General features: G+C 41.8%; 1 protein-coding gene across 1 annotated transcript; it reads right to left on the bottom strand.

Moving 5' to 3' along the window:
- Window positions 1-1,213: 1,213 nt before the first annotated feature.
- LOC311008057 (microfibril-associated glycoprotein 4-like) lies at window positions 1,214-21,114 on the bottom strand (the record flags this gene model as incomplete). Its single annotated transcript, XM_084001490.1, has 6 exons — window positions 1,214-1,231; window positions 1,341-1,491; window positions 18,283-18,532; window positions 18,812-18,979; window positions 20,341-20,437; window positions 20,941-21,114. The coding sequence occupies 6 exons, from the start codon at window positions 21,112-21,114 to the stop codon at window positions 1,214-1,216; spliced, it is 858 nt and encodes a 285-aa protein (XP_083857616.1).
- Between the last annotated feature and the right edge of the window lie 1,366 nt (window positions 21,115-22,480).

Here is a 22,480-nt window from a genome sequence, read left to right as displayed (position 1 = left end):
CTGTATTTTTCATGTCATTTGAATAAAAATTCACTTTAAATTTTTATTCTAACCATGACCATGATTTTTTCATTTTTTCCCATTGAAATTACATGTGACAACCAACCCCATAGCGTGTGACAACCAACCCTGTGATGGGGTTGGTTGTCTTGTTTTCTTGTGATAACGAGATCATTTTCTTCCGTTTTCTCGTGATAACGAGATCATTCATTTGCGTGCAGTGTGTCTGCTGCTCCTCTCACTTAGGAGAAACTGGACACAAATAACCGTCTGTAAGTCACCCACATTTATCTTCTAAATAGACGCCCAGGGCCTCGTAGCTGGTCAACAATGTAGTTGATGACGACATCAAGGTCAGTTAGATTGCGCCTCCAATAAAGCTGAAGCCTTGCTAACCGTCTTTTCAGATGATGCACACTAATGTGTACATTATCTGTGATAGCAAGGCATAAAGCTATTTCAGCGGGAGCGTGCCTATGTTCCCACAGCCCTATGTTCCCTCAGCCCTATGTTCCCTCTGGACTCTCTCTACCTATCTGGACTCTACCTATCTGGCCTGTCTAGCCTCTACCTGGTCTTTTTACTAAACTTAACCAACTCCTTTCTTCATTGCCTAAACCCAACCAATGGTGGGACCAAAGGGCTGAGGTAACATAGGGCCTAATTTTCAGTGACAACAAAAGTTAGAAATGAGGGAACATAGGGCTGTGGGAACATAGGAATGACCCCATTTCAGCATGTGTCAGGCCTTGATTGAAGAGATATGTGATGTGGTGATCGATATTCTCCTGCTCCTGCTCCTAGCAGGTAGCTTAAGCTACCTTGTAATGTTGGAATGACTACTCCAGGATGTTTTGATGAGGAGATATTCATTCATTCATTAGCACTCCCTCTCGTGTGATATTGCTTAAATTAGTTTAATTGGACAAAAGTTTCAGCAGTATTGGGGTTTCATTTTGGTGAAATTTCAAAACTGTAGCATGTGTCATGGGGCCGAACGTTTCTGATAAGTTTTTTTTTCACTAATTATGCAGACCTGTCAACCTTGGCAAAATATTTTGAGTACCTTTGTATTGCGCAGCTTTTTTTTTTTCTCGCAGACTTTTGCAGCTACTTTGCTTTGCACACAGTAATTTCCCAATGATTCACTGGCTGGAAAGAGGGTATGAAGTCACATAAAATGTCCAGGTTTTCTGCAAGGTACTGGACAGCTTCAATCCAGGAACCCCATCTGGTCATCACAGCAAACACTGGCATAACAGGAGCCAAGCCCAATGCCTGCATATAGGCCCGCGACGTTGAGGTGCCTTGCAGAACACTATCTTCCCCAGTGCACACACCCTGTTAAGGTCCTCAAAAGTATCTGGGAAGACCTGCAGCACCAAGTTGAGGAGATGTGCCAGACACGTGACATGTATGGAGTTGCGGAACAGGCCATGAAGCATGGTGTTGAAGGCTTTCTTCATGTAGCTTGCCGAGTCGATGTTGTAGCTGTTGAGGCAAGAAATGACACAGTGTATAAGTTATCACTAATAAATAAACTGCAAATTGCTCAGAACAAGGCAGCACGATATTTATTGCGCTGTCCATATAGAATCAATGTTAATAAAATGCATAACTGTCTTGCTTGGTTGAACGTTAACAACAGATTTACTGCCTCAGTAGCAGCTGTTATTACAAGACTGTCTATGACGAAATTGCCAAGGGTTCTATACAAACGTTTGTCTTTCAGTTCAGATGAACACTGTTACAACACAAGACATGCTACGGAGGGTAAATTCACCTTACTCAAAGTGAAAACAAACAAGATGAACAGTACGGTAATGTATAGGGCCATGGTGATATGGAATGCTCTGCCAGGACATATTATCCAAGAACATAACAAATACAGATTTAAAGATCTATTGAAAGAACATTTATTAGTCTAACAGCTCTCTATCTAGCTGAAGCTATTTGGTACAATCAATTAGTGTTTGTCTGATTTACTCGAAATATCTTAAGTCTGCTTGTGTATTGGGTACTGTTTCTGTAAGTTAATGTAATTTTTCGGAACGTATGTTTTTGAACATCTGATTATTTCACAACTATGGTAATAGCTACACTGTGGATATATATATATATATATATATATATATATATATATATATATATATATATATAAAGGGAGTGGAATATGTATATGCTGTTTGTATTGTGTTGTTTTGTTGTTTTGTCTTGTAGATCGTTGTGAGTTGTTGTGGTTATGGATGTTGTTATTGTGTTTATGGTGTGATGTGTTTCTGTAATTATCTACTGCAAAGGATAGTTAATCTGTGAAGGTAGACTCCAGGAAGAATAGCGATGGCCTTAGCCAAAGCTAATGGAGATCTAAATAAATGAAATGAAACTCTGTCGATGAACACAACATCTGCTGCCAGAGGTGGCCTGCCAACAGGTTGCAGAAGAATCCGCCCTGCTTGCAGTATTTCTGCAGAAAAGCAGCCAGCTCGGGGGCCTTCTCAAGTGGAATATCGGCTTCAACCAGAGCCTTGGTAAAATCTAGCACAAACTCCTTCCTCTCAGCAGTTGATGGGGTCTTGGAAAGGCAGGCAGCTAGGGTTCGAGTCCTAGATCGTACTAGAAGACAAAGAAAAGAAAAAGAATAATTGAAACATAGTATTATTATTACACAGAATGTAAGATAAAGTAAACATAAGCTTGTACTTTTACTTTGTTTATTTAGATGGGTCGTGCATATTAAGGAGCAATACATATTTGATGGCATGTAAATGTACTGCATTTAGCAAAGATGCCAATTTTAGTCCATAGTAAAAAAAACAAAAAAAAAACAACAACAAATAAAATAAAAGCAGCTTGTTTTAGAGCCATACAAAAAAAAAGAGAGATCACAGCCTGAAGCAACACTGTTGCAAGTGGGACAGATCTGCCCAGTCCCTGAGCAGCGTACGTTTCACAGATGCCACAGCACAGACTGTAAACAACCGTCACGCAGTTCAGCACCACGGACAGCTGCAGGGTGGGTGGGTGTCGGAACAGCGGTGTTTCGGGCGGACGTTCGGAATAGCGGTGTTTCAGAGTGGTGGGGTTTCGGAACAGCGGGGTGTCGGAATGGAGGTGTGTCGTAATGGAGAGCCGTCCCCATCACTCAGCATGAAATCACATTGGAAATGAATGTGGGTCATTTTAGGCCCATATTGCGCATTAGAGGGGTAGTGACACAAAAAATGTTTTTATCCAAAAAGTAAAAAATAAAGTAAGTATGTATTATGATCAAAAACAAGTTAATTGAGGAATACCTGGAATACTATATGATGAAAAAAAAATTTCAGCACAAAAAACTCACTCGGGTCACCTTAGACACATGTTGTGCATCAAAGGGTTAAGACATGCTGATAGAGGATACCCACATGGTTGTGCGTAATTACGCAGCAGAGCGCAGACAGGGACTAGTCTGCCTGTCTATGGACTCTACCTGGGGGACAGCTCTCTATAGCTTGTTTTCAGTCACGTGGTTATGATGACGCGAAGGGGGCGGGGCGATGTCAGATGGAGGGCAGGAAGTGGAGAGCGGTGCCTGAAAATAATGGAAAGCGAGTACTCCGAAGCTTTTGGTCGAGCCTGCACGTAGCAGGTATACCAAAAATTAGAGAAATATATCGGATACGATCCATACAACCTTAAATCGGGAGAAAGGAAGCAGTGAAACACACCGCCTCGACCAGAGCGATTGATATAACAGAGTGGCGACACTCCCATAGGACTCCCATAGAAATACAGAGTAATGTTAAGTCATAAAGTGGTAATAATCTTTGCCATGTACAGTAACCATGTCGATTTAACAAAATAAAATGTATTAGACTGATCGGTTCATTGTAAAACATTTATTCATTTACGTAAATGTGGTGATTTCAGTCCGTAGCCCAGAAGCAGCCCTGCTCACTTTTCATTCAAACAAACTAATGCCACTGCCACAGTTAAATTTCATCAATGAGACCAGCATTAAATCTCCTAAAAATAATTTAACCAGCCAGCGGTAAACCTCTAAAAGTGTGCGGATACGTAACTTACTTGGCTCGTTTCCTCCTCCGGGAGGAGGACAGTCGGCCCGCCGGCAGATCAGCTCGGTAGAGCGGCTGCTGCTGCTGTGACAGCCGTTACCATGGTCCCCGGTCGGGGCTCACACAGACTCTGCACTTCTCCCAGAACAAACACCGGAGCAAATTCCCCAGCGTTATAAACTGACCACAGACTCTGGATTAAACGGTGACGTGTTAACAGCGCTAAAGCCACAATTAAAACAGTTTTTAGCAGCTTTACTGGCTGTAAACTGCATGCTAATTTCTGTTAGCCCGTCTATGGTGTTTTACATATACGTTAGCATTAAGCTAGCGGGCTTTATATGCTTAGTTGTGACACTGGCTGTGTGTGTTTTGAACGTTGTTTCAAACTATGTGGGTTTGGCTGAACATCGTTGATGCTTAAATATATATTGCCGCTTAATATATTGCTTTACTCCTCTTTCTATGTGCCATTTTTACTGTAGAACAGGCTAGAACACCGTTTGTTTACTATGGTCACTTCCGTCCCTCCCACACACCGTTTTACTGTCAGTTGTTGAAATTTGAGTCCTTTATGTCTTACTACCTTAGGAACTCTCAAGTAACGTTTTTGATTTTCCCGGTTTGACCGTTTTGAACAGCCGTAGACAGCGCAGACAGTAGGCATTTTCCTATTGTTTTCCTGCGGGCAAAACACTTCCTGCCCTCCATCTGCAGTCGTGACGTTCCACGTGACGTAATCTGAAAACCACCTATTCCGACACACCTCCACTTCGACACCCCGCTGTTCCGAAATACCTCCACTTCGAAACACCGCTGTTCCGACACCCTCCCCCCCCCAGCTGTCCAAGGTGCTAAACCGCGTGACGTTGTTTACATTCTGCTTTGTGGCTTGTCTGTAAAACGTGCGCTGCTCAGGGACTGGGCAGATCTGTCCCACTTGCTTTCTCCCCGACTTCGTTGTTGGAGATCTCCCACACAGTAATAGAAATACACTTTTTCTCCCCCCCCTGCTCCGCTCGAGCGCAGCTGAACCCGGCTAGAGCTCACACGGGCGCGCGCCTCATACTGACAGCTGACTGAGGGAGATGCTTTGGTTGGGCAATGAAGAAAGGAGTTGGTTAAGTTTAGTAAAAAGACCAGGTAGAGGCTAGACAGGCTAGAAGCATAATGAACGTTAGGCCTATATGTCATTAATATGAAGTATTTGCTTTTTTTGCAGTTAATTATGCACATGATCCGTTTCGACCCCAAAAAGGAAAAAAGGATCAATGCGCACTGCGCACTGGGGGTTTCCCCCAATAGCCTTTTCGGAATAGCGGGGTCTTTAGAAAAAATAGAAAACCCCGCTATTACGATGAATGGAAGTCTATTGTCGGAAAGGCGGGGCTTCGGAAAGGCGGGGTGTAACCCTCTACCTGGTCTTTTTACTAAACTTAACCAACTCCTTTCTTCATTGCCTAAGCCCCAGTGCAAAATCTTTTGGGGAAAAAATACGCTATTAAAGGAATTGTCGGAAAGGCAGGATGTTTAAAAAAAAAAAAAAAAAAAAAGGAAAAATAAATGCCTCATTCCAACCATAGGAGGCGAGAATTGTCGGAATGATGGGACAGTTGATAGAAAATTTAGACAAGAGGCCTATGTCGGACTGGTGGGATGTCGGAATGATGGTTGTCCGACAGGCCTCTAATTGTCTAAATGGCAACACTTAATTTTCTATCAACCGACAATTCTTGCCTCCTATGGTCAGAATGACGGTATTTTTTTTCTTTTTTTCAAACATCCTGCCTTTTCGACAATTCCTTTAATAGTCTTTTTTTTTTCCCCCAAAAAAAGATTTTGCACTAGTTGGGCTTAGGCAATGAAGAAAGGAGTTGGTTAAGTTTAGTAAAAAGACCAGGTAGAGGCTAGACAGGTAGAGGCTAGACAGGCAGACGAGTCCCTGTCTGCGCTCTGCTGCGTAATTACGCACAACCATGTGGTATTCCTCTATCAGCATGTCAAGGGAGCTCTCCATTCCGACACACCTCCACTTCGACACCCCGCTGTTCCGAAACACCCCCACTTCGAAACACCGCTGTTACGACCAGGGTTCTAAATTAACACCCGCCAACCCGCCAAATGCAGGTAAAAAATCATTTTGGCGGGTGTTAATAAAGACTTACTAGCCAGTTTGGCCGGTGATGCACAAGGCAATCATCACGGTCAGAGCCGCTCTCCTGTTCTCAGTCATTTGTCCCCTGGCAGCACTTACTACATTTCCCATGAACACTGCATGCTATGTGATGACGTATCAGACGCCCATTGGCTGCGCGCAGGCCGGTGTTTCACGCTACAGCAGAGAGGAGACTCCAACACGTCGCTCGCGACATGCTCGCAACTCACACCGGCCCGCTTGGTTGAAGCGTGTGTGCGTGCATGGGGCCGTTCAGATGCAACGTGTAGACGCGCCACATGCCCGCTCACAACCAAGGTGAAGCCGTAGCGGTGGCAGACGATGCGTCACGGTTTGTTTTTTCGTGCATGTCCGCGGTGCACAGATGAAAAAGCTCAACTTTTTGGGAGGCAGCAAGCAAACTGCACGTGTCATGTGAATCGATCAGCTGCACGGACCTGCTTCTCCTGCAGCGCATGCTACCTGGCTCTCAGTGCATGTCGGTGTTGTGTCAAATCCTGGTTCCCTGTCCAGCTGGTTCTCCCCTAACTTAGGCCTACTGTTTCCCACAGAGCTCTGCCCCCACATGTAGAATGTGTTTTATAGAAGAGAAACACTGAAATATCCCTCATGTCCACATCTCAGTCTTAGCCCAGTCCTTCATTGACAATAGTTACTGGACTAGTTTTTTTTTTGTCTAGCTAACAGAATACAATTGTGTGTAAAACTGAATAAATACCTAAATAAATAATAAAATAAAATAATAAAAACAGGATTTTAGGGTACAGTAAACAGTAGACATCACACATTACCTGTACTTAATCATTTGCAAAGCTGTACGAAGACATTTAGGCTACAATGTGATGAAATGAATGAGAAATACAATTCTTTTGTGAACATTTGCCAAGTGGTTTGGAGGTTTGTCCATGTTGTTTTGAGGGGAGCGTGCCTATGTTCCCACAGCCCTATGTTCCCTCAGCCCTATGTTCCCTCTGGACTCTCTCTACCTATCTGGCCTGTCTAGCCTCTACCTGGTGTTTTTACTAAACTTAACCAACTCCTTTCTTCATTGCCTAAACCCAACCAATGGTGGGACCAAAGGGCTGAGGGAACATAGGGCCTAATTTTCAGTGACAGCAAAAGTTAGAAATGAGGGAATATAGGGCTGTGGGAACATAGGAATGACCCCGTTTTGAGAATGTGATTTCTGTTTTGAAAAATGAGCCAAACCAATGGAGAAAAACTGTAATAGAGGAGGCACAATACCTGAAAGTAATTATTTCAGTTGTCAGTATGATAGCTAGGCTAAAAACATGCTATTTTCATGGGAAACACAGTACGAATGTAAAGAATCTCTCTTATTTTCACCGGGAAAAATTTGGCTAGTGGAAATTCTGATTGGCTGGTGATCTAAAAAGTTAATTTAGAACCCTGGTTACGACCCCCCATGGAAGTCTATTGTCGAAAAGGCGGGGTGTAACCCGCTCGTGCTGACAGCTGACTGAGGGAGATGCTTTGGTTGGGCTTAGGCAATGAAGAAAGGAGTTGGTTAAATTTAGTCAAAAGACCAGGTAGAGGCTAGACAGGCTAGAAGCATAATGAATGTTATAAGTCATTAATATTAAGTATTTGCTTGTTTTGCAGTTAATTATGCACATGATCCGTTTGACCCCAAAAAGGAAAAAAGGATCAATGCCCACTGCGCACTGCACAGCCTCCGGTTCCTTTCTGATTACGTCCATCTGTCCGTTCGGAGTGGGGGGGTTTCCCCAATAGCCTTTTCGGAATAGCGGGGTCTTTAGAAAAAAATAGAAAACCCAGCTATTACGATGAATGATAGTCTATTTTTTATTTTATGTATTAAGCAACGTGGAACTTGGGAAGAAAAATACCACCACAGCAGAATTTGTTGAAAATTAGTTTTAATTGGCTATGTATTCAGGGTGGCCAACAACACACAGTGAATGAACCAATAAAAAAACATAAAGCTTGTGCGTCAATTAATGCGCTCTAGGCTTATTAAACATTTGAAAAGCAATGGTCATTACCTGACGCTGACATGACTTGCCACCAAGAAAAAAAAGGCCTATTTTATAGAAGGGAACTATATAGTACAACTGTAAGCGCTTTATTTATTGAAAGCAACTTAGTGAGAGCCCTGTGCTTGGTGGGCCGCTGCCAGCTTTTTCTTGTCTGGACACTAGGATGTTGGTTTCAGTCTGAGAGCGCCAGAGCCAACCAGGTTAAGACGGTTGCGGTACTTCGTCTGCATGTGGAGAGCTTGGCTGAATCCCTGTTCGACGAGATACGGCGTGGGGAAAGTGAGGAGCAGGAGATGGACCCTCTCCCACAATGGGGGGGAAACGCTGACCTTGCGTTACCCACATCGCACGCCAACCAGAGGTCCGGAACGTTGCTTTTGCCTCTTCGTCGTTCTGGAGATGAATGAGGCTCTCTTAATTTCGGGCTCACAGCTGGCAGCGTCCGCTCGTCATGGCTCCATCACCCAGTCAGGCATTCAACTGCTGCTTGAGATCCCTGAACCCAATCACCATGTCGGCCTTGACTGCCTTCAAGTGGTCGGTGTAGAACAGCAGGTGACTGTCAGTCAGCTCATCCAACACCTGAACAAGCACAGTAAAACTATTATATTTTATAAAACGGAAAGGTGAAAGCCGGCGATCTGATTGATTAAGTGTAGGCTATCACTCCGCGTCAGGCACATATGACTGGTATGAATGGCAGTTGTTGTCATGTATCCATGACAACGGACTGTTGCAGTCCATAGCAAAAGACAGCTGATGTTTTTACGATGTTAAAAAATGGACTAAAGTAGTTGAATTCACATGTTTAAGGTTAACTTTAACCTCCGGAGAAGGTTAACTATGGTAGAGGGGAATGAGCAGTGACTTAACCTGAAAAAGCGGAGGAAAAGACAAGATGCAGAGCTAACTTGGAGCTAACATGTGGAGAAGTGGGACTATTTTATTGGATGATGATATGTATTTCTGGTTGAATAAAACTACATGAAATTGATTGTGTATCCCTCTTCCATATTGTCATTATTGGTAACCGTTTTATAAAAGCAATAGGCTATATCTATATATTGCTTAAGTAGCCCACGCCATGTGTATGTGTGTGTTGTTATCAGGATCAGAGAACGACAGTTTTCCTCTGTTTAAGTCCAGATTCACTCTGATCCTCTGCAGCTTCTTCTGCTCTGGGAGATCACTCCATGAAGTTGATGGTGACTTTGTTTTGTATTTATTTCCACTGAACAATAGCACCCATAATCCAGACATTAGCTGTGTCCCAATTCAGGGGCTGCAGCCTTCGGAGGACCCAGCCTACGCGGTCTCCGGAGGCAACGGCTTTGGAGACTCCTCCGGGGGCCGCATCAACGGTCGGTAAATGGGACGGTCTAGCCTTCAGAGCCTTTCCTGATCCGAACGTAAACAACGGCCGAACGTTAAACATTTAAAAGTGGCGCTTGCAGCGGCTCTACCGCTCCTCCGCTCCTCACTTTTTTTTTCTTTTTTTTTTTAAAGAAGTAGAATCAATACAAGGGCAGTTATCATTAATATACTAATAAACAAACCATTGAACAGCAGCCAGGGGGGGTAGGCTTCAGGCTATTAAGTGAATAGAGAATAAAGAGCACAAGTGATGTGTTTTCATAGGTTTCTTGTTAAAAGTTGTCACACTCAGATGCTTTGCCTCCGCTCCTCACCTGTGCAGCCAGAGCAGAGCTCAGCAGCGGGCGACTACGCCTCCGAGCCGGCCTCCGAGCCGGTTACCGTGGCTACAGCACAGAGCTGCTACCGTTCGATAGCTAGCGGCTAGTTTGCTAATAACAACAACGGTGCAGCAAAGTATCTTGGGATACGGGAGGCCGCGAAGGATACTAGCGGTGCATCCTCCGAATGCAGGGGAAAGGAGGACGCATTTGGAGGGGCCTTCGAATTTAGACGAATTGGGACAGCCTTTGCGCAGCGCTGTGACGTAATTGGCCTTCAAATGCACCCTCCAAAGGATGCAGCCCCTGAATTGGGACACAGCTCATATGTATCCCTTCCTCTGCACAGACTCCATTAAAGGGATAGTTCACTCAAAATTAAAATTTCACTCATTATCTACTCACCCTCATGTCAACTAAGTCCTCCGTGCCTTCTCTGAGTTACGGGGGGGTCCGCGCAGCAGTATTTGTCCATAATGGTTGTGAATGGATACCACTTTTCTTCGTCCAAAATGACACACCAAAAAACATCCAAATACCTCCATACTGCTCGTCTGTAATGTCCGTCTTGTATTGAAGCCCCGACTTGAGAAATTGTTAGGAAAAAAATTAAATAAGTCTATATTTTAAGCTTGTTCGTAGCGGAAGCTCCCTGTGTCAGTGCAAATCACGCGACCGGCGGAACAATTTCTCATGTCAATGTCAAGAGGGACATTACAGACGAGCAGTATGGAGGTATCTGGATGTTTTTTGGTGTGTCTTTTTGGACAAAGAAAAGTGAGCACCATTCACAACCATTATGGACAAATACTGCTGCGCGGACCCCCCCCCCCCCCCGTAACTCAGAGAAGGCACGGAGGACTCTGAAAATTCTCCCAGCTCTTAGTCGACATGAGGGTGAGTAGATAATGAGTGAAATTTTTTTTTGAGTGAACTATCCCTTGAACACACCCAGTGTCCAGTTTGTATTGTCTCCAACCTCGACATCCCAGCTGTGAGTCCCTGAGTTAAAACCCTCAGAGCCCAGGACAGAGCAGTAATACCGGTAATCATCAATCCTCTCTGGATTGTCAGGAAGCTGCTGTTTGTCTCCTCGTCTCACACTGGTCAGATCTTCAGACAGGATGAGTTCTGGATTAGCAGTGTTTGGGTCCAGAACCGTAGGGGACCATGTCCGTCATCTTGTTCCAGATGTTGAAGGTCAGGTTGCCCAGGCGTTTGGCCTGGTCTAGCAGAGCTCCTGAGTCCAGCTGTGGATCCTCCAGCAGGGGGCGCTGCTGGACTCTTTCCACTACAGCCTTGTAGTTGAGCAGGAATGAGACGTCTTCAGCTCTCAGCTCGTCCTCTGTGGCTCTGACTGTGTGTGAAAGCTGCTATCTCTCTGCTCAGAGCCTCCATCTTCTCCTTCATCCTCCTCCTCTTCTAGAAACTGGTGAAGCTTCTTAAACTGCCCCTTAAAGGGATAGTTCACCCAAAATTCAAATTTCACTCATTATCTACTCACCCTCATGTCGACTAAGGGCTGGGAGAAGTTTCAGAGTCCTCTGTGCCTTCTAGGAGTTACGCGGGGGTCCGCGCAGCAGTATTTGTCCATATAATGGTTGTGAATGGTGCTCACTTTTCTTCGTCCAAAAAGACACACCAAAAAACATCCAAATACCTCCATACTGCTCGTCTGTAATGTCCCTCTTGTATTGAAGCCCCAACATGAGAAACTGTTCCGCCGGATTTGCACTGACACAGGAAGAGCAGTGAACCGAGACACTGGGAGCTTCCGCCACAAACAAGCTTAAAATATAATTAACTTAATTTTTTTTGGAACAATTTCTCATGTTGGGGCTTCAATACAAGAAGACGAGCAGTATGGAGGTATTTGGATGTTTTTTGGTGTGTCTTTTTGGACGAAGAAAAGTGAGCACCATTCACAACCATTATATGGACAAATACTGCTGCGCGGCCCTTAGTCAACATGAGGGTGAGTAGATAATGAGTGAAATTTGAATTTTGGGTGAACTATCACTTTAACAACAGCTGAAGAAGGAAACTTCTGGTAGGCAAGGGAGGCAGGGAGAGTTATGAATGAATGAACTAATGCCTAACAACAAGCACAAGCAAACAATAAAAATCAGAGCACTAGCACATCATAAGTGACAGGCTACTGTACATTCAATTATGATGCTGAATTTTAAAAAAAAATGTTCTAATTGAACTTTCCACAAAGATTTTTAACAAGTGAGGCATATTTCTTAAAATCCATCTGTGAATAATCTTTGAAGAGCAGTGTTTGTTAATATATAAAAGGTGTCTATCCTGTCCTAATTGCTTAGGTTTTTATGTCAACAGATTATTGCCAACATGAGTTTATTCAATGCTACTGTTTCTACAGTAGGAACAGTTTACAACAGTAACTTTAGTCACAATAAACTCAGGAACAAATTTAAATTTTCACTAAAATCAAGCTGAATGAGTGATTCCTCCTGTTGCTGCTGTGATTCACTACGTGCTGTACATCCTGGTAGCCCAATGTTAGACAGGGGTTTGGGGCTGGTTGGTCTCAGCTAAGTTTTTGTAATTTGTGGTCAGATAAACAGCCTGTCAACTGTCATTGTTCTTAACAAGCTGACTGCAACAGCTTCATAATGTTTACCAATAAGAGCTTTCATTTTACTCTGCTCTATCTATTATTGATCCAGTTTTTGTTATACAAAGATCTATTTTTATATTGAATACTCCTGTTGTACCAAATGTAATGTAATGTAATGTTTGTACAACATTTTCCAAGCCAGCAGAACTTGCTTGTGAAAATTAGCTAATTTCACAGGTAATTTATCAGGGTTATAATCACATTTTAGCAAGAATTTGAGACCTCCAATTGAATTAAAAATGAATTTAGGGAAAGCATTCCAAATATTATCATCTTCATTAATTAATTTTGTTAGCCATTTTATTTTAAAAGTATTATTTAATGTTTCAAAACTTAGGACTTCATTGAATACAGCAACTAAGAACGGGGCTAAATTTTTGATAAATGTTTTATAAAATGTATTTATCAGACCATCACTACGAGGAGACTTGTTGTCTTTTAGGGAGCCAATACACTTCTGAACCTCAATCAAATCAATCTTCCGGTCACAGGTTAATTTAAATCCTTCATCAATACCTCTGATGTCATTTTCAATTCCTTTAATAAATAAATCAATGTTATCTCCACTTTCATTATCATTAGCATATAACCTCTGATAGAAATCAGCAACACGTTGAGAAATATTTTTTTTGTCTTCACATATCTGGTCATTAATTTTAAGTTTAGATAGGGAAGATACTTTATAGTTCCTTTTTTCTAAATTAAAAAAATATTTTGTACACTTTTCCCCTTGTTCTAACCATTTTCTTCTGGACCTAATAAAGGCACCTCTAGCTTTTTCTTCATACATTTTGTCTAATTTGAGTTGTAGAGCTGCCAACTCTCCAAGTTCCCTTTCAGAAAGACCTACTTACCTACTACTACTCAGATAATCTAATTATTTCTGTAATTATTTGGGTTTAATTCTCTCTTTTACTTTTAGCAATTCTCTTCTAAGTGATTATAGCTAAATTCCTAATCTCAAATTTCATTAATTCCCAACACTTTCCAAAATTGTTTAATGTATTAGCTTGTCTCCAATATTTTTCAATAATATCCTGGGTATCCTTTTTAAATTGTTTGTTCTGTAATAGTGTTTTATTTAATTTCCAGTCTATTGGAGTTACTTTTAAATAAAGCCATGTTGATGTTAGGGTAAAAATTGTCTTAACATTGAATGTTTGCCTTTTACTAACTGAAGTTGATATTGTGCCTTACTGATTAATAAATAAAATAGAACACCAATGTTTTACTGACTGATGAAATAAAGCTGAACCTGTGTCTCTACACTGGAGACTGCAAAGCTGCACACAGTTACCTCATCACCAGAACTAACACTGAACATATATTCTCCACTTTGACAGTACTGATCAACACTGAATATATCTCACTGATGATTGTTTTATTAGACTGAGCACTTACTCATTTTACCCAATTAAACAAGTTAATCCTGCGTGGTGTGAAACATTTGCCTTTATGTACCTGTTTATGCATTCACTTTAAGTGGTAGTAGAGTTTAGCCTTGTGTTTTAACTAACCTGTTGTGCCTTATATTTTTGACTAACCCCCTGAGTTTAAAGCAAACCATATAGATTTGTGTTCAGCTTAATTCATAATGCAATGAATACCAGTAACCTGTTTGATCATTCAGAGGTAAACTGAGGGCACACAGAGCCACAGTGAAAGTAAAACATCTCCAAGGCCGAAGGGAGGAGAGGATGAGAGGCCTGTGGCCCGCTGAATGAAGCATTGTGTGGTCTGTATTATCTGCCCTGACCCCTCAGACACCTGGGATGGAGAGGTATGTCAGTGTAGGGAGGGTTTCTTGTGTTTCAGGCCCGGAGGTTCGTGTGCTGGGAAGATGGGACCAACATGTGCCAGCCAGAGGGCACCAACGAAGGGAGGGCTAAGTTTAAACCACAGCCACTCCCCACCTGTTTTTGACCAATAAGGATTAATTACACACACATAGTGCGAAATATTAAAAAACCAATGTAACGCCTTTGTCTGGGCCAGATGCAAATTGCAGAAGACAGAGAATTCTCGCTCTCTTGGGATGGTGGTTGCAGCTAACTGCTTGCAGACTGCGATTTCCTGAACAGGAGAGTTTCTTGTATCTGAATCCTTTGATGATCCAATTTAATAAATATTTGCCCGGAACGTCGTTGTTTGTCCTCTCTTGGAATAAACGAACACGAATGTCAGTTTTCCTGTTTTTTATCCTGACATTGACCATAATCATAACAGCTGGGTGATCAGTAAAAACCGCGGGCTCTATTATGATGGATTCCACTCTATTTTCAATGTCTGAGGAGATCAACCAAAAGTCAAAACGAGGTTGTTGAGATTTGTCCTTGTTTGACCATGTATATGAGTTTTGGTTTTGGATTTTTGTATCTCCAGATATCAATGAGGTCCATACTACTACTGATATTGACTAATTTGTTTCCTACTTTGTTCTTTGGGGGCCATCTGTCCATGGAATCATCCAACACTGTATTAAAATCACCTCCCCATAATACCTTGGCAGTAGGAAATGTTAATAACAGTTGATTTATTTTACCTTCTATTATTGAAAATAGAGTTTTGTTAGTTTGTTTATTGTTATAGCCATATAGTAATGACAAATTGAGAATGGTCAATGTCCAAAAGAAGTATTATCCATCTACCATTTTTAACACCCGCTTCTCATAACGGCTCTCGTGCTCGGTGTGAGGGTACAACAAAACACTAGAGGCTCCCGTTATTGGTGACGGCGTCTATCGGTCCACGGCTCCGGTGCTTCACTCGGACTGTGTTTGCTTTCTTTTGCTGTCCTGACAACTGCTGCTGCTGCTGTCAGGGGCAGGAGGCTAACGTTACACAATTTAGCCCGAGAGGAGGGAGGGGCCCAGTTTGAATGTTTAAAACTGCAACAAACAAAACTCTACATTTAAACATTAAATTAAAGAAAATGTGGACTGATCGGTTCATTTTAAAACATTTATTGATATAAATGTGGTGATTTCTGTACACACATAGCCCCGAGGTAGCGCTGCTCTTCTGTTCAGCAGCACACACCTGAAGCGGGGTCCGCCCGCTATTTAGACATCCCGCTATTCCGACATGTCTCTATTTAGACATCCCGCTATTACGACATCCCTCTATCTAGACATGCCGGTAGTCCGACACTTTTTGATACCGCTATTCCGACATGTCGTCTTTTTTTTTTTACAGCTGCGATACCCAGGCGCCTCTCTCTCTCTTTTCTTTTCAGCATGCCTATCACTGGTTTGATGAGGGAGTGATGTTCTTAATCTCAACAACTAAACTATCAAGTCACAAACAAAACTGACACACATGATAAAAAAACAGAACTATGCTGCAGTTTGTTTGTCAAGTTAACCTGTCACCTTCAGCACCACGGACAGCGCGGCGGATGAGCCGCGGAGCTGCAGCTGTCAGCGTCTCTGGGCTTAGGGCCTCATTTATCAAAACTGTAAGTAAGCAGTGTAAAACTGCTGCTCCTAAATGTTTTGCTTAGGCCTACGGCGAAAAGACACACAAAATATTTACACCTTTTTCAGACCTTTTCTATCAAACTGTGCGTGCACAACTCTCCGCAATTTCTCTTTGATAAATCAAACTGGATCCAAGAATGGTGCGCAGTTGCGCACTTGAACACACCTCCGCCCCCGGAATGCCTAGACACAACCATATATGGTCAGCACGTGCATATTAATTTGCCATGTGCGCTTTGTGGAGCGGCAACAAAGTGACAACAAAGACAACGGGCGGAGGGTGGGGGAAAGAAAGCGAGATACACGGCATCGAGCAATAAATCAGTCAGAAAAATGATCTTGCATTTTAATAAGCTACAATAAAAACAAAAACCTTCCAAATCTCAGCTGCCTGTGTGTTTTTAAACTTGGAGGGTTGGTTTTTTCTTCTCTAATAGGCCTATGTATTTGTGTATGAGAAACAGTGTCTCAGATGAAAAAAGAAAAAAAATCAGAAGGACACGTCTGACTATAAGGTAATCAATCAATGTCGGAAAAGCGGAATGTTTGAAAATTAGTAAAGTGCCGCTGCACCGACAATGAAAAAAAAAATGTCGGAATAGTGGGACGCTTGAAAAATAATGTTAATTCCGCTATTTCGACAATTAGAAGTCAATGACGAAATAGCGGCATGTCGGAATAGCAGCATGTAACCCCTGAAGCTTCACTTTTAATTAAGACAAACTAATGTGACTACCACAGTTCACAGACCAACATTTATCTCCTAAAAAAAATGTAACCAGTCCGCGGGAAACCTCTAAAACTCTGCGGGGTTGTCATGTTTTGTTGACATTTTGTAAAACATGTGCAAGCGTGTACGTTCGGTTTAGCATCGATGCTACGCTCTGTTAGCGTCGATGCTACTCGGTTTAGCATCTGTTTCTGTATCCGTCCCTTCTTGTCATAGAGGCACCATTCAATGACCGTCGGAAAGCGGAGAATCCCGCGATTCAGATGCAGTTAACAGCTCGTCTCTGTCATGAATGGTTCAGGAGATATTTCATGTTTTGCACCGAATCAACACTCATTTTCAGAGGGTTTAAGTTGCAAGTCAACTTTAATCATCATTTACGTGCCTTTTCTCAATTATCTGGACTGTGAAACTTTGGGAGATTGTTTTTGAATGTCATTGCTTTGAAATTAGGGTAAAAAAAAATTTGTCAGCTGATTATCTAAAAATAGAACATTGCGACATCCGACTCATTTTGATAGAACGGGTCACATTTGTCCTGTTTCAAATCCAGACGTTTTATTGTTGCCACCAGGTAGGCTGGTCTGCTGTAAAGCCGCTTGTGCGCATGTGGCAACGCAGGTGATTGGTTGTTTGTGAAAGGGGGCGGGATATGCGCCATCTTTGCCGTCGCAGATTTCCCCATTCAAAATGATGGTCTGTCTCTACAAAATATAACGTCTCTGCCGATACCAGTATTTGGACAGATATTCATCGTTAACATGTCCAATCATAATAACTTTTCCTCGAGTGCCACCATGAGGTGGACAGTAGTGTTGTGAACTTTAGACACATGATCCAAACAGGATTAACTGTGATGATTCTGATGATCACATGACTTCTCCTCTAGCACCATCATCTGCTCAAATGTTTTCATTTATCCAACAACTAAAGATGTTCCCTCCCATCAGCCTCATCTTTAATTTGTATTTAATGCTAATTAGCATGTAGCCTACTACTAGTTGTAAATAATAGGGGAAAAAATCTAAACAATTATATTTAACAGTGAGATCATTTTCTACGAGGAATGAATCTGATGCTAAAAAATGACAAATTTGAAAATAAAAACAGAGTTAAAACAATCAAGTTTATTTAATAATCACTCAGAACAGCATCAATCACAAACAATAATCACTAAATACATTTTGTTATCAGAAAAAAACAAAGAAACTGAATCTAATTTAGGTAAAAATAACATAGGGAGCCAGTGCATGCACCTGTTCAACAGAGTTGTCATGTCTGACAGTGATTTTGAAACAAGATGAGTAGGAAAGAAAAAAAAAACACATTTTATGATCATTTTGATTCAGAGGTTATTGTTGGCATTAAATCCAGTCGGACTAGTGATTATATGCGCGAACATCCCAGCTCTCCAACCCTGATGGAGATCGTGATTATCTCGTTGATCTACAGCTGATCAGATTAATAAATGCATGGATACTTAGCGACTGGTCTGATTTTCATGGCGATAGTCTTCAGGGAGTAGTTATAGCCTTTCCATGCGTACCATACAATTTGGACATTTCCATATGCGACACCAACAGGTGCGTACAGGCCGTTGGGGTTTGAGTGGTGGCAGCCGCTAAACCAGAATCCACCAAGATAATGCTGAGCACAGTTTTTATCCCACAGATCCTGGTCTTTGTCATAGGTGGAGAACTTCACAGAGTTGTGGAATGATAAACTGTCCCCTAGAAACAACACAGTCAAAATGTAATTTCCATTTGGAACGGGGGGAAAAAAACTGCAGTTAATTCAGCTAAAAGAAATTTGTTTGTTCAGTGAAATCAGTGAAACTGCCAAATTTTTCTATTTTCTAAAATTATTTTTTACATGATTCAGAATAATAGTGGTATAAATTCACAAAAATGTAGCCTGTTCGTCCACAGTGTAACATTCAGCCTTCACCTGGCTCATTGTTGAATACCTAAAAGTAAGAAAAGGAAACATTTCCATAAAGTGACCCTCACCTGCCGTTCCTCCTGTGAAGCCGCCCAGATCCAGCTGATATCCTTCCCTCTCAGAGTCGACGAAGAAAGATGAATAATGAGCAAAGGCCTCCCCTCCCTCAAAGTCCTCCATGTCCACCCGCAGCTCGTTCTTCTTCCTCATCGTCAGCAGGAAGATGTTGTCCAGACCTGAGGAGACACACAGACACAGCTCTGATTACACTTAGGGCCGGATTTACTAAGATCCCAGATAGCGGGCGCTAAATTGTTTGCACCCGCTAAAATGTTGCGTGTTTGGTTAGTGCACGCAAAACAGCTGCTCTACTAAGAGTAGCCCGCTAAATGAAAACACGTGCAAACCACAATAAATGAGGGTTTTGTGCGTGGTAATCGTTTCCGCCATGGAGAGAGTGGACAGAGAGCTGGATGGACGAAGGGACAGAATGACATTTGATCCGATGCATACAATGACAGCATGTGTGTTCATCTCTCTCGCGCTGTTTAGATTAATAAACACAAATCACTACATACAGTGACGAACAGGCAGCAGCTGCAGCGACAATCACACACCTAGAATGTGTGTGTGAGTGTGAGTGTGCCGCCCATGATCTAGTGGATTAATAGAGAGCTCAGGTGGGACACACGGATCTAAACGCTCTGACCACTGACCAGAGGGATCAAAGACGGGTGAAGGCAGCGGTGACGTCTCTCAGTCTGGGACCGGGACTGAGAGACGGAGCTGAGCAGCCAGGTACTGGAGAGGGAGGAGAGGAGAAGAGAGGAGAGGAGAGGAGAGGAGAGGAGAGGAGAGGAGAGGAGCACACTGCAGGACAGACGTGTGACGTGCGTCACAGCGCGTAAAAGACTTTTAACACGGCTGAAAAACTGTTACAGAATTACCCAAACGTGAGGAAATGCAGAGATGTAAGATCATGGGGCTCTAGTAGGCATCAAACCAATAAACGCATACGTTTTGGCAAAGTTGTATCAGTTAGTACATGGTTTTCAGACGTGGTAAATAAAGACGCAAAAACAGCCACCGCAATCTCTTCCTGGTTTGGTAAATCACATTGCGTGCGCTAAATAAATCGATTTGCATCTGCTCCTCCCAGTATTCTGCACGTTCTGGCAGAAAAGCCCATATTTACATATTCATCAAGGCAAACACGCTAAATGGATCGCACGTGCTATTCTGCCCGTTTGAGAGACGCAATCCTCGGTGCGTCCGGTTAGTAGATCAGGTTCCACGTGTGTTTGCGCGTGCAATCACGTTTGCACACGTTTTAATACACGCAAACCTTTAGTAAATCCGGCCCTTTATCTCTTGCACCAAGGATCTATAATATCTCTCTACTTTCAGGTTCACTGCTCCGCTGTGTTCACCAGCCACTCACTGACTGACTGACATGTGCTACTGCTGCAGGCTTCTTTTCGTTTTTCTTATTTATTTGGTCAAAGCTGCTGCCTGTTGTGACTGAAAACAATGTAACTAGAGCATATTTAATCCAAAAATACTTGAATATACCTATAATTCTCCCTCTAGGACTCACCCAGCCAATGCTCCCCTGCTACATTCCCAAATCCACTCTTGTAATGTTCCCATGGCCTGAAGAAGTTTTCACTCCCATCCAACCTTCTCTGAAAGACCTGAAAGGGAGAATCACAACAATTCAGTCAACCCAAAATATAACTATATACAATTAGCAGGACTTTAAAAAAAAAAAAAAAAAAGGAAAGAAAAACAAAAACATCTTTTCAACTGAACCAGTGAGTTTGCAATCACAGTTGCTGTAGTGTCTTTTATTTTTCTCCGTCACATGTTTAAGTGACAGAGATGATATGAACATCATCACAACAAACTGCGGTGATGGACAAACTAAATTATACAATGTAAAATTGTATAAAATTTCTCAGACTTTCTAAAAACAAGTGTTTGCTGCTGTAAATATTGTTTACTTGGGCTACTTCACGAGAAAATACATTGTAAAAATGTTTTCAACAAAATCAGGCATTTTGATTTATTTAATACACTAATGTTTGTTTGTTTTTAAAAAAAAATATATATATATATATATGAAAACTGTGCAAGCTGCCACAGGATGTGAACTCTGACAGCTGACGAGTCAGATGATGATGTAGTGTGTACTGACGGTCCATCTGCCCCCGTCAGTGTCCATGTCACAGAGGACGTGCAGGGGTGAGGTGGGGCCTCCTGGGTAGATGATGTACACCCCACTGGTGCTGGTGTTGTCATGGCGATACACGTCATCACAGTCAATGGGCAGGTAGCTCTGGTACGATGCCACCGAAACCAGCAGCCCCATTAACAGTGTTACCTGGGTAGATAATAATAATAATATGATAATGAATTTATTACTTTATTTAAATATCAATTTAGGGGTTCAGCATTGTGTGTGATCCACCATGTCAAAAGCAGCACTCAAGTCAAGAAGGATCAGGATTGAGGAGCCACCATTGCTGCACTTTGTAATAATGTAGGCTATTAAATTTTCATCTCATGATGTAATAACGCCATATTTTGTAATAATCTGACACATTTTGTAATAAAATTTTGAAGGCAATATAAACTTTGCCACATTTTGTAATTAGCTGTTACATAATGCACCAAACATAATGACTTTATTCTCATAAATTCCTGACTTTGTTCGTAATATTATGATTTTATTATCTCATAAATGTATCTCTTTATTCTCGTAAATTTACAACTTTATTCTTAAAGTCTGTGATTTTTTTCCCCTCAATGTGGCCCTAATACTCAGTCGTATCAAACTATGTTAAACAGTGAAAAACTAGCGAGCTAAACAAAAGTTGAAAGTTTTATGGTGACTTAAAATGTGTTGCTTTGTGTGACCACTGGGTCCAAACGACAAAATACTTAGTTAGCTGTGGTAGATCAGTGTGAAAACTGAAAATATTTATAATAAGCATTAATCCTTTATTAAAATGGTTGATATTTTAGACAAACTTTCTACTGATAAAGTAATTTGCATTTTCATCAGGATGAAACAGAAACTACATACACAAAAACAGATACACAATATTTAGTGTAAATTAAATGTGAGAGTCAGCTGCTCAACTTACCCAAAGACCCATGTCGCTGTCGCGGAGGTGAAGGGAAAAACTCTGAAAGGTTGGAGTCTCGAAAGTGGAGATGTCTGCCGTGGTCCTGTTTTTATACAGGCTATGTTGGATTTAAAAAAAAGGAAAAGCATGATAGAGAAGGAAAGGCTGAGTGCGAAGCGTGGGAAAGCACTGTTAAATTCACATGTGCAGCCACCTGCAGGGGGAGTGAAGGTTGGGCAATGTAGATAACGGCAACCTGCAAAATAGAGTGTAGCAATACCATGTAAACAATTTGCCAACAACCATATATGAAGGAGACAGATGTTTAGCCTATCTGTTAACTATAAAACTTATGGTCTTCATTATTGTGGTTGAATACATTAACAATTAACATTTTTAATGCTACCATACTGTATTAGGTTGCAACTGAATGCGGTCTGACTCACATAATACATACTTTTAGTTTTTAGAATTTTTTCAGTTTCTGATTTTAAGTATACAACTGATTCTGTTAAACACACAACGATAAATTGCTAAAAAAAATCCTACTTGTAATGACCTTCTGAAACTCTTTGCCTACTGATTGTCATTACCATCTGCTGTAAT

This window comes from Trachurus trachurus, assembly GCF_905171665.1.
Source record: "Trachurus trachurus genome assembly, chromosome: 3".
Lineage (NCBI taxonomy): Eukaryota > Metazoa > Chordata > Actinopteri > Carangiformes > Carangidae > Trachurus > Trachurus trachurus.
The sequence above is the reverse complement of the archived record's forward strand: the minus strand, read 5'-3'. Positions and strand labels throughout refer to the sequence as shown.